At 44.2% G+C, this 16,743-nt stretch overlaps 1 protein-coding gene across 1 annotated transcript; it reads right to left on the bottom strand.

The window, feature by feature from the left end:
• Window positions 1–6,155: 6,155 nt before the first annotated feature.
• Window positions 6,156–11,132, bottom strand: LOC135540107 (rap1 GTPase-activating protein 2-like). Its single transcript, XM_064966485.1, has 3 exons — window positions 10,860–11,132; window positions 10,387–10,516; window positions 6,156–7,391 (listed from the first exon to the last, which is right to left on the bottom strand). The coding sequence occupies exons 2-3, from the start codon at window positions 10,435–10,437 to the stop codon at window positions 7,215–7,217; spliced, it is 228 nt and encodes a 75-aa protein (XP_064822557.1). The 5' UTR covers window positions 10,438–10,516; window positions 10,860–11,132; the 3' UTR covers window positions 6,156–7,214.
• Window positions 11,133–16,743: the final 5,611 nt, after the last annotated feature.

Genomic DNA, 16,743 nt, shown 5'->3' on the forward strand with positions numbered 1-16,743 from the left:
CATGCCTTGCTGCCACTGTGGATTGGGGTATTGAGAACCTGGTTTGCGAGGTGCAATGCTCCCAGCCTGGACCTGAAGGGGGCCCAGCTAAACGGCTGTTTGTCCCTAACCCATTCCGGTCCTGGGTCCTGGAATGGGCTCATTCCTCCAGGCTGACCTGTCATCCAGGGTCCCGTCGCACACTAGCCTTCCTCCGACAATGTTTCTGGTGGCCCACAATGGTTCCTAACATCTCTGCCTTCGTCGCCGTATGCAATGTGTGTTCTCAGAACAAGACTCTACGGCAAGCTCCTTCTGGCCTCCTTCATCCAGTCCCTCATCGTCCCTGGTCTCACAAATCTCTGGTCTTTGTCACTGGGTTCCCTCTGTCTGATGGCAACACTGTCATTCTGAAGGTCGTCGATTGGTTCTCCAAGGCCACCTATTTCATCCCTCTCCCCAAACTAGCTTCTGCCAAGGAGACGGCCCAGCTTATGGTGCAGCATGTCTTCCGGATCCATGGGCTCCGGGTTGACATGGTCTCCGATCGGGGTCCTCAGTTTTCGTCTCAGTTCTGGAAGGCATTCTGCACCCTTATGGGGTCGTCGGAGATCCTGTCATCTGGATTCCATCCTCAAACCAATGGTCAGTCGTAGCGAACCAACCAAGATCTGGAAACCACCTTGAGATGCCTGGTCTCAACCAACCCCACTACCTGGAGCCGTCAACTGGTCTGGGTGGAGTATGCTTGGAACACCCTTCCCTGTTCTGCCACGGGACTCTCCTCTTTCGAGTGCTCCATGCGGTATCAGCCTCCACTCTTCCCTGAACAAGAGCAGGAGGTCAGCGTACCCTCAGCCCAGATGTTTGTCCGCCGCTGTCGACGTACCTGGAGAAAAGCCAGGGAAACTATTCTCAAAACCAACTCCAGGTATCGCCGACAAGCGGACCGTTGCAGGACCTCAGTTCCCCACTATCGCATTGGGCAGAGGGTATGGCTTTCCACTCGGGACCTGCACCTGCGGTTAGAGTCCCATAAACTGTCTCCCAGGTTCATTGGTCCTTTTTCCATCTCCAGAGTCCTGAGTTCCACTGCTGTCAGTCTTGGGTTACTCCATACCCTCCGTATCCATCCTACTTTCCATGTGTCCAGAATTAAGCCTGTCTCACTGTCCTTTGTCTTCTGTTTCCAGGCCCATCCCGCCCCCCCGGGTAATCGATAGCCAGGCAGTGTATACAGTGAGACGCCTCCTGAAGGTTCGACCACGGGGCAGGGGTTTCCAGTACCCAGTTGACTGGGAGGTTTATGGCCCAGAGGAGAGTTGCTGGGTTCCTGCTAAAGACATCTTGGACCCGGCCCTCATCGCCAATTTCCACCGCCGACACCCCGGTCAATCAGGTATGTGCCCAGGTACGATGCCAGGTGGCGTCCCGGGGTGGGGTACTGTCACGCTCTGTTCTGTTTCACCTGTTCCTGTGATTGTCTCCACCCCCTCCAGGTGTCACTGATTTTCCCCAGTGTATTTATCCCTGTGTTTCTTGTCTCTCTGTGACAGTTTGTCTTGTATGTTTTTTCCAAGTCAGTCAACCAGCATTTTTATTGAAACAACTCACATGGAGAGCTGATCTGGCGTGTGGCACTAGTACTGCTCACACTATCCTCTACCCAGGAGATGTACGCAAATGAGTCCCTCTTGTGTGGTGTTCCAGAAAAGGACAGGCTCTCCTGTAACAAACAAAAACACAACAGAAATGGTCAGGATCTTTAGCTTTTTGTTCATGTGATGGTGTGCTGTATGTTAGTGATTGAGGGTCAAAAAAGAGGGGTACCAGTCCTGTGTCGTACTCCTTGATGCCCTTGTTATTGTGTTCAAGGAGCGGGACAGGTCCTGGGCCTCAGGGATAGACGGGGCCCTGCAACACATGGCCAAGCTACACACCTGGGTCACTCTGAAGAGGGCACAACAAAGCCTATACCCCCTCAGGAAACTAAAAATATTTGGCATGGGTCTTGAGATCCTCAAAAGATTCTACAGCTGCAACATCGAGAGCATCATGACTGGTTGCATCACTGCCTGGTACGGCAATTGCTCAGCCTCCGACCTCAAGACACTACAGAGGGCAGTGCGTACGGCCCAGTACATCACTAAGCTAAGCTGCCTGCCATCCAGGACCTCTACACCAGGTGGTGTCAGAGAAAGGCCCTAAAAGTTGTCAATGACCCCAGCCACCCCAGTCATAGACTGTTCTCTCTACTACCGCATGGCAATCGGTACCGGAGTGCCAAGTCTAGGACAAAAAGGCTTCTTAACAGTTTTTACCCCCAAGCCATAAGACTCCTGAACAGGTAATCAAATGGCTACCCAGACTATTTGCATTGTGTGCCCCCCAACCCCTCTTTTTACGCTGCTGCTACTCTCTGTTTATCATATATGCATAGTCACTTTAACTTTACATTCATGTACATACTACCTCAATTGGGCCGACCAACCAGTGCTCCCGCACATTGGCTAACCGGGCTATCTGCATTGTGTCCCACCCACCACCCGCCAACCCCTCCTTTACGCTACTGCTACTCTCTGTTCATCATATATGCAAAGTCACTTTATCTAGATGTACATACTACATACTAACCGGGCTGAGTTACTGGCTTACTAGGGCTCTTTCATACCGTCCCTAGGACTGGTGCGTCACTTGAGTGGGTTGAGTCACTGATGTGATCTTCCTGTCTGGGTTGGCGCCCCCCCTTGGGTTGTGCCGTGGCGGAGATCTATGTGGGCTATACTCTGTCTTGTCTCAGGATGGTAAGTTGGTGGTTGAGGATATCCCTCTAGTGGTGTGGGGTCTGTGCTTTGGCAAAGTGGGTGGGCTTATATCCTTCCTGTTTGGCCCTGTCCGGGGGTGTCATCGGATGGGGCCACAGTGTCTCCTGACCCCTCCTGTCTCAGCCAGTATTTATGCTGCAGTAGTTTATGTGTCAGGGGGCTAGGGTCAGTTTGTTATATCTGGAGTACCTATCCAGTGTCCTGTGTGAATTTTAAGTATGCTCTCTCTAATTTTCTCTTTTTCTCTTTCTTTCTCTCTCTCGGAGGACCTGAGCCCTAGGACCATGCCCCAGGACTACCTGACATGATGACTCCTTGCTGTCCCCAGTCCACCTGGCCGTGCTGCTGCTCCAGTTTCAACTGTTCTGCCTGTGATTATTATTTGACCATGCGGGTCATTTATGAACATTTGAACATCTTGGCCATGTTCTGTTATAATCTCCACCCGGCACAGCCAGAAGAGGACTGGCCACCCCACATAGCCTGGTTCCTCTCTAGGTTTCTTCCTAGGTTTTGGCCTTTCTAGGGAGTTTTTCCTAGCCACCGTGCTTCTACACCTGCATTGCTTGCTGTTTGGGGTTTTAGGCTGGGTTTCTGTACATCACTTTGAGATATCAGCTGATGTACGAAGGGCTATGTAAATACATTTGATTTGATTCATTCCACCGATTCAGTTGAAAAACGTTTCTTAAACGGAAGCAAATGAAACAGGGATAAAAATACCTGAATTTGTCCAATATGAACTCTTGTTTGCAACTGTTGGACTAATGATTACACCCTAGATAAGCTAGATGCAGGCAAGAGTGTGCAAGGTGGTATTGAATGTGTCAATGTCTGTCCATGTGTCACCACACATTTTTTTTAACCTGTGTGCACCTATGTTGTAAACTTTCATTCACAAGCTAGGTTGCAGCAACCTCATGATGGATATAGGGGAAATTAGAGTCGGTGACAACTTAGGCGTCTTAGATGATAACCAACTTTAGCTAAACACAACAATGCGTTTTGCAATTACTTTATCATGTTAGCTAGCCATACTCTAACCCTAACCTTAACATATCCCTAACCCTTCACCTAGCCCTAACCTTAAACTACCCCTAACCCTAACATTATCCTACGAGCTAACATTAGCCACTAATGTTAATGCAACAGCGACACTTCTGTAAAACGCAATGAAGTGACAGCTGGATGCCATTCAGAGTGACTTGTTGTATTGGACCATACTTCTGGTATGTTTCATTTCTCCATCTCATTCTATGCTTTCTCTCTGACACTCCCCATTTTCCTCTTTCTTCTCCATGTATCCCTCCTCTCACCTCCTCTCCTGCACCTCCTGGATGTTCTCAATCCCGATGGCGCTGCTCCGTCTGGCACTGAAGGACCCAGGGTTCTTCCTGTTGGGGCTCTTCCCCGGAATGATCAGAGACTGGGGAGGAGTGGCAAGGTTAGTCAGCCACATTACTATATTCCTCTAGCATGACTTATATAGTAAAAGACAGTGGCTACTGTAGGGCTATAATACACAACTTGGTCTGCTTTACAGTCAGTGAAAACATGAACTCCATTCAAATAGGCATTTGTTGATTGGCATTTGTTGAATGTCATTGAGATTCTGCAGCACAATGACTCAAATGCCTTCCGTATTTGCAGTGGTGGGCCGTCAGGGCCAACAAGGCCTTCTCTGCTGGCCTAAACATCATCAGAATATAATTTTTTTTGAATGTATTTTCCCACAAATATGTATTAAATTATTCCCCAGAGTAAGAGTTACACTCTTCATTTCATAGCGTTCCTCTTGGTTGCACTGCTTCCAGCCCCAGGTTGAGATTTGGATGGCTGGTCTTTATGTTAGATATTTTATCCAATCATATATTCAGCCATCATGTGTTGCCAGGGGTCTAAAATCTGCCCTCAGGCCTTCAGAATCAACAGTGCGGGCGCTTGTTGCTTAAAGTGAATGGAAATTAAAATTTAGTGTCAACCAATCAGCTTTAGAGTTGGCTATTGTACGCCTGCTGGCTGGCTCCAGTGTTGCACAGGAGCCAGCTAGCAGGCGTAGTCCCTGCACGTCTTTTGATTGGATTACCAATATTGAGAGGCAGGTCCTATATGGGCAGGTCTCAGAACTAGGAAACTGAAATTGATCAACAAATTACTACTAAGCTGTTTTTCCAACCCACAATGGCGGAAGGAGAAGATATCGATTTGGTCAAGGATATAATTATAACGGCATTCTCAAGACAAACCTTTCAAGAAAAGTTAGACATTGTCTGGAGAGGTAGACGCCGACGCTACAAAGCCAAAGCTCCAAAGACAGGCTCCGAGAAGCACTGCAAACTGTACTGCTGGGAATGCCTATTATTTGCAAGTGATCGATTTGGTGTTTGGAGCCACACTGGCTTTGCAAACCTGAGTTGTCTAACCAAGGCAGCAACGAGACACCAAAGTACGGCTGGGCACTTACAAACAATGGTGCTTTTGAAAACTTTTGGGGACACCCGAGTGGATCTACAGCTCAACGAACAAGCGCGCAGGGCAACGAAGCTGCACAATGAAAAGGTATTGTACTCTTCCCCTGCAATTCTCTGAATAAAAATGTCAATTTCAAGGTGACGCAACGCCTGGTTATACTGCGTATCTGTCTAAATGTAGTGTCTAGAGCCATGGCATCATAATGATGGTAATAAGAGGTGGATTAATTTGGGTGGGACTGTGTAGGACTTCACTGAAGGCCCAGGCCCCAGAACCACGGCACGCTACTGCGTATTTGATACTTGCTATCTACAACAGATGAGAAACATTATGGGGGAACTAAAATGAAACGACAGTGGCTTGTTGGTGAAAGACTATTTGAGCATGTTGTATGAGTGAAAGAGAGGAATTGAGACACAAAGGAAGGTAATAAACCAGTAATTATTCTCACAGACGTGTCTATTTTTGTGACGGATACTCTTCATAAAATCTTTTTAAATAAATTATAGCTTTCTTACAACCCAGTGGTTTTACACCGCATTTGACTGGTAGAAAATGATTGCTTTATAAATGGCTATAAAACTATTGGTTTCAGCAAAAAGCAACGGTAATTGAATCTTGTAAAGAAACTTAGAACCACAAAGTAGGCAAAGGAAATAGCACATTTGAAGGGAGATTTGATACATGAACTTCTTCTGCTGTTCCTATCCCTAGGCACTGCTGCGACACCTACTGGGATTTTCCCTGGGACAAGTAATTACTGAACCACACAGGGGAGGGGGAAGCAGAGAAAGAGAAAGGGATAAAGAGAAAGAGAGTAGAAGATACAATAATACACCATTTAAACAGCAAGGTACAAATTAGAATGTGAGCTCACAGTACACCATATTTTACCTTTATTTTACTAGGCAAGTCAGTTAAGAACAAATTCTTATTTTCAATGGCGGCCTAGGAACAGTGGGTTAACTGCCTGTTCAGGGGCAGAATGACAGATTTGTATCTTGTCAGCTCGGGGATTTGAACTAGTCCAACGCTCTAACCACTAGGCTACCCTGCCGCCCCATACAGAAGACAGGAGACATATTGAGCACATATTTAAAGGCCATTCACATTGAAAGCTGGACTAAAGTAAGAGACCACAGAGTGTGGAAGGAAATTGAATAAGATACAGCTTATGGGCAGAATAGCCTGTGTAGCTTGGTCTCACTCTTCTTTCCTTGACAATGAACAAACACAAGGAGGAGTTTGTCAAATCACAAAGTGGACTTGTTTAAATAGGTAGATGAGAAGTAGAGAGATGGAGAGGAGGGACTGGCACAATCCAAAGACTTAGCATGTGAGAATGTAGGAAAAGGTCATTAGTAAACCAACAGTGAACCAACAGCTATTTCTTTGAATTGCATGCCAGAGTACTGTAAAATGACACAAAGTGGAAAAAGATGCATGCATACACTTCTTATCTCGACAACTGCCTGCCATGTACAGCTCCATGCCAGACTGGCTTCCTGCAGCGCCCATTTAACACACATGACAGCACGGTAACAAGGGAGGGCAAGGTAACACTCATGACAGCAAGGTAACAGGGGAGTCATGACATGAAAATAAACATTACTGTAAAATAAACAGTGGTTCATTTGAAAATGGCATGGAAAAACAAAACTCATGGAAAATTGTAAACTATCTCTCACTGTCACAAGGAGGAAGAGAGGTATAATGTATCCAAATGACAACAGCCCATATGCCATCACTAAATTACATAACACTGACTAGCCTCTATAAATATTTATGAGGCAGGTAATTGGCAGGAACAAGCAGGACAGTTAGTTCCAGTCAGTTACTGATTGATATCTAATAAGGAATATGCAGGTTGCCTTGGGCCGAGTCTCTATGTATTGAAATAGGAGGCGTGAACAGGTTTATAGACTGTGAGGAGTCCAACTATCCCTCGGCTAACAGTAACTTGTATGTGACGTTGTCTGAGCAGGCATTCTCCACCTGCACCACCACATAGGCATGCAGGAAGTTGGAGGCTATCATGTCTGGCACAAAGGGTGTGTTTTCCTCCTGAAACAAGATGGCCACGATGTTGTTGCCTGTGTGCCTCTTCCTCTGCAGCTGCAAACACAAGAGCACAAACAACATTGTCACCATTACGGACATAAACCTTAACACTACATTTAGGTCAGCCAAGAATACCTATATACACTGAACAAAAATATAAACGCAACATGTAAAGTGTTGGTCCCATGTTTCATGAGCTGAAATAAAAATCTCAGAAATGTTCCATAGGCACAAAAAGGTTATTTCTCTCTAAACTGGAGCATACAATTAATTTTCGGCCAATATATTTTTTTTACCTTTATTTAACGAGGCAAGTCAGTTAAGAATAAATTCTTATTTTCAATGACAGCCTAGGAACAGTGGGTTCACTTTTGTTCAAGGGCAGAACGACAGATTTGTGCCTTGTCAGCTCGGGGGTTTGAACTTGCAAACTTCTGGTTACTAGTCCAACACTCTAACCACTAGGCTACCCTGCCGCCCCAAGATGATCCATACCCCTGACAGGTGTGGGATATCAAGAAGCTGAGTAAACAGCATGATCATCACACATGTGCATCATGTGCTGTGGACAATAAAAGGCCACACAAATGTGCAGTTTTGTCACATAACAGAATGCCTCAGATGTCTCAAGTTTTGAGGGAGCGTGCAATTGGCTTGCTGACTGCAGGAATGTCCACCAGATTTGTTGCCAGAGAATTTAATGTTTGTTTCTCTACCATAAGTTGCCTCCAACATTGTTTTAGAGGATTCGTCAGTACGTCCAAACGGCCTCACAACCACGGACCACGTTTATGGCGTTGTGTGGGTGAGCGGTTTGCTGATGTCAATGTTGTGAACACATTTCCCCATAGTGGCGGTGGAGTTATTGTTTGGGCAGGCATAAGCTACACATACACATCGAGGTGTACGAAAGTGTGTTCCAGTTCCCTCCAATATCCAGGAACTTCGCACATCCATTGCAGAGGAGAAGGCCACAATCTATTTTTGTTCAGTAGAGATGTATTAATTAGGCCAATACTCCACTAAATGCATAGTTTACTACAGAAACTATTTGTGATTACTAATTGTAAGTATGAAACATCTCTCTACAAGCACGTTTCATAAAACAGTGGAGGTCATGTGATGCATATTGAAAGGCATAGGGCGGCCTATAACCCATTCAGTGATTGGAGACTGAAAAAGACAGGACCTTTTTCCCTGTACTGTGATTATAGGCCTCTGCAGCTTAGCTTCCTGCTCCCTAACATGTGTTGACTCACTGATCAGTCACCAGTTTCCATGTTATTCTGCACACCATTGTCAACCTGGGGGAATTATTCTACACAGCAGGACCACATGACACCTGTCGATGAATGACATTTACTGCAGGGCAAAGTACTGTCATCAAATAGCACAGATCATATTGATTGTATGAATAAAACATTAAGGCAAATATTTATTTTCAGGACTTTATGGATATTTCTTCTCTTATTAGATGCTGAATTGCTTTATAGTCTGTCACGCCCTGATCTGTTTCACCTGGCTTTGTGATTGTCTCCACGCCCCTCCAGGTGACGCCCATCTTCCCCATGTCCCCTGTATTTATACCTGTGTTCTCTGTTTGTCTATTGCCAGTTCGTCTTCTTTGTCAAGCTTACCAGCGTTTGTCCTGTCAGCTCCTGTCTTTTCCCAGCCTCTCTTTTTCTCGCCTTCCTGGTTTTTGACCCTTGCCTGTCCTGAACCCGCCCGCCTGACCACTCCGCCTGCCTGCCGTCCTGTACCTTTGCCCCTATCTGGATTTCCGACCTCTGCCTGACCTGACCCCAAACCTGCCTGCCGTCCTGTACCTTTGCCCCTATCTGGATTTCCGACCTCTGCCTGACCTGACCCCAAACCTGCCTGCCGTCCTGTACCTTTGCCTCTATTGTTGTAATAAACATTGTGACTTCGACACGGTCTGCATCTGGGTCTTATCTTATCCTGATATAGTCATGTATTTTGGAGTTTTACACATGATAACAATAAACCATTTGTTTCAAGCTCTGAGGAAATAAGGAAGAGTTGTTATTGTCATAGAGGCTTTATCTATTTAATAATCTCATAAAAAAATTAAGTGAGAGACTCAGGACTGATCACCTGACAAGGCATATGTAAGGCTCAAACAAGCAACTTTTATACAGTGGTAGAATTATGCTGAGCAGCGTTCTTGTGTTGCATGGTTGGTCTGGCTCATGGGCAGTAGGCGCTCTTGTTGTTGACATTCAATAATGAACTCAACACAGGCTCAATGCCAGGTCAGCCTCAGCTTTAGACTGCAAGTTGTTTTCCTTCCTCTTCCTCTCAACACATTGTGTCCATTCATCTTTGCCTTTATGTCATTGGTGTCACAGTGAATCTCTGATCGTCTTAGCCTACAAGGGTATCTTCTGTGTCTTTACTTGTGTCTGTCTGTCCACGTAGCTGAGATCTTCTGCTCATTCATCTCTTGAGAATAAGAGTCTCATTGGGATGGTTCCCCCAGTGGGGCAGGTGAGGTAGCTGAGGTCATTCAAAGCAGCAGGAGAAAGCATCAAGCCACCAAACTGTGTCCTCAAATTAGAAACTACATGTTGTTTATAGGATAGGATAAAGTAATCCTTCTCACCCCCCCCCCCCCTTAAATGTTTTAGATGCACTATTGTAAAGTGGCTGTTCCACTGGATGTCATAAGGTGAATTCACCAATTTGTAAGTCGCTCTGGATAAGAGCGTCTGCCAAATGACTTAAATGTAAATGTAAATGTAATGTTTATCTTCATGGAAGTGGCAACTTGTCATAAGAAATATCCCTTTTAGGTCAAAGCAGACAGGTTCACTGAGCACACCAACAGGAGAAAAGAATAACAGTGAAAATAATAACAGTTTTGTTCATGGTGGCTAGCCCCTGGGGATTTTCCCCCTCAGACTTTACAAACCGGTACTGATTATACAGTGATGTTTCTTGATTGAAAGGAAGTAGATATACTATACATCCAAACTAGCTACTGACAGACATAATGACAGACAGGACAGAGCCTGACTGAGCTAGTAACCTGCTGGGAGTCTCCCTCTGTGTATGGCAGCTTGGTGGACACGTGGAACATGATCTCCTTGTTGTGAAAGTTAGTGTAGACAGACTCTGTTCCTGTCTGGCCGTGGGTGACGTCCAGTCCTCCTCTGATCCTGTAGAACCAGAGTGTGAACCAGACCATTACATCCCCAACAGCAGTAGCAGGTCGTCTCAGACTCAGTGCAACCAGCCAGTGCATCCACACCACTCTGTCTCATCCATCATAGAGTGAATGCCAAGGGAAGTTATCCCCTTCCACTCAATCATGATGTCCGTATCACTCAGAATATTATATTGCTCTAAATCGAGAGAATCAGAGCAGATCTACCATAATAAACAAGGCTTTAGATGTCTGAAGTGTCATCATTCAGGGAGTCATGTCAAAGTCAACTGTAATCGAGAGACATGACCAGTCTTTCATCTGCCATGTCAATACCATTCTAAGGCCACGCTTACCCTTTAAAGTCATGGAGCTCAATCTTGTCCCCCAGAACTCCACAAAAGCAGGACTCTCGTCGCTGTTCCCAAATAGCTCCTCTTCGGTGGTCTGCAGGGAGAAATACAAAGCCGTGGAGAGGAAGTATTACATCTGATCTCAACAGGAAATCAATCAGGCCTCCTCTGAGTTCCACAGGAGGAAGCAAAGCAAATCCTCTTAGTTAGGGAAGGAGAGAGAAGCTCACACACCTAAACACTGAGAATGACTAAACTGGCTAAACTCTGAGAATGGCTAAGCTGGAGTCTTATGATGACCAGGAAGTAGCACAGTCATAATAATACTCCAAATATGGGAATAACCAACTGTTATAAATGTATATGACTTTATATGATTTTACCACCACAGGCTATATACCACTCACCTGGCCAAACTTCCGATAAATGACTCCAAACTTGAAATTGATGCTGATGACATGCTCATCAACGGTAACAATGAGTCTTTAGGCCTTTACCAAATATAGGACAAAACACACATCACGACAAGAGTGACACCACAACAGTACATAAAGAGAGACCTAAGACAACAACACAGCATGGCAGCAACACATGACAACACAGCATGGTAGCAATACCACATGACAACAACATGGTAGCAACACACAACATGGTACAACCATTATTGGGCACTGACAACAGCACAAAGGCCTTCTTAGGGCTAGGCTCCTTTTTTCTCCACTTCCTGCCTGAATGATGTGCCCAAAGTAAACTGCCTGTAGCTCAGGCCCTGAAGTCAGGATATCATATAATTGGTACGATTGGAAAGAAAAAACTTTGACGTTTGTAGAAATGTTAAAATAATATAGGAGGATACAACAGAATAGATATGGTAGGAGAAAATCCAAAGAAAAAACAACCAGATTTGTTTTGAAAAAAATGCAAGAGAAAGGTCATATTGAAAATTGGATGCAATTCCTATGGCTTCCACAGGGTGTCAGCGGTCTATGTTCAAGGTTTCTGGCTTGTAACTTAAAAAATGAATAAGAAATAACAGTTTTAGTAGAGGGACAGTCTTGGAAAGTTGTGTTTGCGCTTGCCATGAAGACATTACGCACCTGCTAATGAACATACTTTTTCCATACTTTTTCCCGAAATAAATATTAAAGTTTTATTACATTTTGGGGCATCTGAGGAGTCAATGGAAACATATTTTGACTTGTTGAAACAAGGTTTAGGGGTACATTTTCAAATTCCTTTCTCTGCAAGTTGAACGAGTGGATTAATCAAATTGATGGTGCCAACTAAACTGACTTTTTGGGATATAAAGAATGATTTTATCTAACAAAACGACACTAAATGTTATAGCTGGGACCCTTTGGATGACAAATCACAGGACGATTTTCAAAAAGTAAATGAATATTTAATCGTTATATGTGAATGTATGAAACCTGTGCAGGTGGAAAAATATGTTGATGTGGGGCACTGCCCTCAAACAATCGCATTGCATGTTTTTGCTGTAATAGCTACTGTAAATCGGACAGTGCAGTTAGATTAACAAGAATTTCATCTTTCAGCTGATACAAGACACTTATACGTACCTAAATGTTTAAAATCCATAATTGTTATGATTATTTATTTGAATTGCACGCCCTCCAGTTTCTCCGGACGTTGTCCCGCTAGTGTGACACCGATACTTAAGAAGGGACAATAATACATCACACGAAGCAGCCACAACAGTCAATCAGAGTGTCAATGATTGAGTCTTGAATGAAGAGGTGGAGATAAAACTGTCCAGTTTGAGTGTTTTTTGCAGCTTGTTGCAGTCGCTAGCTGCAGTGAACTGAAAAGAGGAGTGACCCAGGGATGTGTGTGCTTTGGGGACTTTTAACTGAATTTGACTGGCAGTACAAATGTTGTATGTGGAGGATGAGGGCTGCAGTAGGTATCTCAGGTAGGGGGAGTGAGGCCTACGAGGGTTTTATGAATAAGCATCAACCAGTGGGTCTTGCGATGGGTATACAGAGATGACCAGTTTACAGAGGAGTATAGAACGCAGTGATGTGTTCTATGAGGAGCATTAGTGGCAAATCTGATAGCCACTCAAGAGCACCCTTACCTGACGATCTATAAATTACGTCTCCATAATATAGCATGGGTCGGCTGGTCATCTGAATCAGAGTTTGGCAGCTGGGGTGAAATAGGAACGATTACGATAGAGGAAACCAATTCTAGATTTAACCTTAGCCTGCAGCTTTGATATGTGCTGAGAGAAGGACCATTTAGCCTGACTCCCAAGTACTTGTATGAGGTCACTACCTCAAGCTATAAACCTTCAGAGGTAGTAATCACACCGGTGGCGAGAGGGGCATTCTTCTTACCAAACCACATGCCATTTGTTTGGAGGTGTTTCTGAACAAGGTTATAAGGGCAGAGAAATCTTGTTGGACACTAAGAAAGCTTTGTTGTAGAGCGTTTAGCACAAAATCCGGAGAGGGTCCAGCTGAGTATAAGACTGTATCATCAAGCATATAAATGGATGAGAGCGCTTCCTATTGCCTGAGCTATGTTGTTGATGTAAATAGAGAAGAGCTTGGGGCCTAGGATCGAGCCATGGGGTACTCCCTTGGTGACAGGCAGTGGCTGAGACAGCAGATGTTCTGACTGTATACACTGCACTTTTTGAGAGAGGTAGTTAGCAAACCAGGTCAAAGACCCTTCAGAGACACCAATACTCCTCAGCCGGCCCACAAGAATGGAATGGTCTACCTTATCAAAAACTTTGGCCTAAGTCAGTGAAAGTAGCAGCACAACATTGCTTAGAATCAAGAACAATGGTGCCATCATTTAGGACCTTTAAGGTTGTAGTGACACATTGATAACCTGAGCCAAAACCAGATTGCATACCAGAGAGAATATTATAGACATCAAGAAAGCAGATTATTGACAACACTTTTGATAAACAGGGAAACATAGAAATTGGCCTATAACAGTTAAGATCAGCTTGATCGTTTAAATAAAGGATGCACCATGCCAAGCAATGGGAACCCTCCCCAGAGGGAGGTCATAATTGGGTATTTTGTAAAAAGGTCAGAGATAGGCTTGGCAATGATAGGGGCTGCAACCTTAAAGAAGAAAGGATCCCAAATGTGTTTTTGGGGTCAATTGAAGGAGCTCCTTTAGCACCTCAGACTCAGTGACTACCTGCATGGAGAAACGTTGTAGCGGGCAGGGGGAAAAGAGGCCGGAGCATTGGGGCTAGTCTCATTAGAAGGGGTGGGAGATGAGGAAATGTTGGACGGGCAATGAGGCATGGCTGACTTAATGAAGTGGTGATTAAAGAGCTCTGCCATGTGCTCTTTATCAGTAACAACCACATCATCTACATTAAGGGACATGGGCAGCTGTGAGGAGGAGGTTTTATTCTCCAGGTCTTAAACCATTTCCCAGAACATCTTGGGGTTAGACCCACAGAGAGAGATCTGCTCCTTAAAGTAACTAACTTTGGCCTTCTGGATAGAATGAGTGCACTTATTTCTAATTTGCCTAAACGAGAGCCAGTCAGCCTGAGTATGCATGTGCCGAGCCTTTCGCCAAATGGAATTCTTGAGATGGAGAAACTCGAACAAGGGGCTGAACCTGTTTTTAATTCTAATTTTCTTTATGGGTGCATGTTTGTTAACAATACCACTTAAATTATCAAAAAAGAAGGCCCAAGCATCTTCGACAGAGAGGATCAAGCTGATTCTATACCAATTTACAGAGACCAGGTTATAAATGAAGGCTTGCTCATAAATGTTTGCAAGCATCTATGACAAATCAGGACATGTCGTTTCACTGAGCAGCCATTACGGCTGTAAAAAAAGTGATCACTAAGGTCATTACAGAAAACACCAGACTGATACCTAACAGGATTGTTTTTGAGGATAACATCAAGGAGAGTAGCCTTTTCAGGGTGTTTGCAGTATTACCTTGAGTGATTAATAATAATCTGCTCTATCCTTATCTCAGTGCGGATGTTGCCTGTAATCCATGGTTTCTGGTTAGAATATGTACGTATGGTCCAGGTGAAGGAACAATTAATGGTGCCATGAAGGTCCAGAATCCTAGGCTCTATACAGAGGCCTGTACCTAATGTCTATCCACCGCATAGCTTTTAGGGCAGAGATTGATTTGTAGGACATACAGTTGAAGTCGGAAGTTTACATACACTTAGGTTGGAGTCATTAAAGCTCGTTTTTCAACCACACCACAAATTTGTTGTTAACAAACTATAGTTTTGGCAAGTCACTTAGGACATCTACTTTGTGCATGACACAAGTGATTTTTCCAACAATTGTTTACAGACAGATTATTTCACTCGTAATTCACTGTATCACAATTCCAGTGGGTCAGAAGTGTATATACACTAAGTTGACTGTGCCTTTATACAGCTTGGAAAATTCCAGAAAATGATGTCATGGCTTTAGAAGCTTCTGATAGGCTAATTGACATCATTTGAGTCAATTGGAGGTGTACCTGTGAATGTATTCAAGGCCTATCTTCAAACTCAGTGCCCCCTTGCTTGACATCATGGGAATATCAAAATAAATCAGCCAAGACCTCAGAAAAACAATTGTAGACCTCCACAAGTCTGGTTCATCCTTGGGAGCAATTTCCAAATGCCTGAAGGTACCAGGTTCATCTGTACAAACAATAGTATGAAATATACTTGCGTACTATTGTTTGTACAGATGAATATGGTACCTTCACCATGGGACCACGCAGCCGTCATACCGCTCAGGAAAGAGACGCGTTCTGTCTTCTACAGATGAACGTACTTTGGTGCGAAAAGTGCAAATCAATCCCGGAATAACAGCAAAGGACCTTGTGAAGATGCTGGAGGAAACAGGTACAAAAGACTATGGTTTGCAACTGCACATGGGGATAAAGATCATACCTTTTGGAGAAATGTCCTCTGGTCTGATGAAACAAAAATAGAATTGTTAGGCCATAATGACCATCGTTATGTTCGCAGGAAAAAGGGGGATGCTTGCAAGCCAAAGAACACCATCCCAACCATGAAGCATGGGAGTGGCAGCATCATGTTGCACTTCACAAAATAGATGGCTTCATGAGGCAGGAAAATTATGTGGATATATTGAAGCAACATCTCAAGACATCAGTCAGGAAGTTAAAGCTTGGTCGCAGATGGGTTTTCCAATGAACAATGACTCCAAGCATACTTCCAAAGTTGTGGCAAAATGGCTTAGGGACAACAAAGTCAAGCTATTGGAGTGGCCATCACATTTGTGGGCAGAACTGAAAAAGCATGTGCGAGCAAGGAGACCTACAAACCTGACTCAGTTACACCAGCTCTGCCAGGAGGAATGGGCCAAAAGCTTGTGGAAATCTACCCAAAAAGTTTGACCCAAGTTAAACAATTTAAAGGCAATGCTACCAAATACTAATTGAGTGTATGTAAACTTCTGACCCACTGGGAATGTGATGAAAGAAGTAAAAGCTGAAATAAATAATTCTCTCCACTATTATTCTGACATTTCACATTTTTAAAATAAAGTGGAGATCCTAACTGAGCTAAGACAGGGAATGTTTATTAGGATTAAATGTCAGGAATTGTGAAAACCTGAGTTTAAATTTATTTAATTATGGTGTATTTAAACTTCCGACATCAACTGTTTTTATGTGATTCAAATATGGCCTTCAACATGACAATCAGTGTGACAACAAAATGTATACTGCAGGCTTAGTTTAGGCCTATGCCTACATTATCCTGTTGCTATTCAAGTGCTGACTGCAATGCAAGATGGCACATGTTTGGTTTGCTGGGTAATTGCAGCCTCTTCTGCCTCAAATTACTGGCAGGAAAACACCCCCTTAACAATAGGGCCAAGCCTACCCTCCACCG

The sequence above is a fragment of the Oncorhynchus masou genome, chromosome 5 (assembly GCF_036934945.1).
Source record: "Oncorhynchus masou masou isolate Uvic2021 chromosome 5, UVic_Omas_1.1, whole genome shotgun sequence".
Lineage (NCBI taxonomy): Eukaryota > Metazoa > Chordata > Actinopteri > Salmoniformes > Salmonidae > Oncorhynchus > Oncorhynchus masou.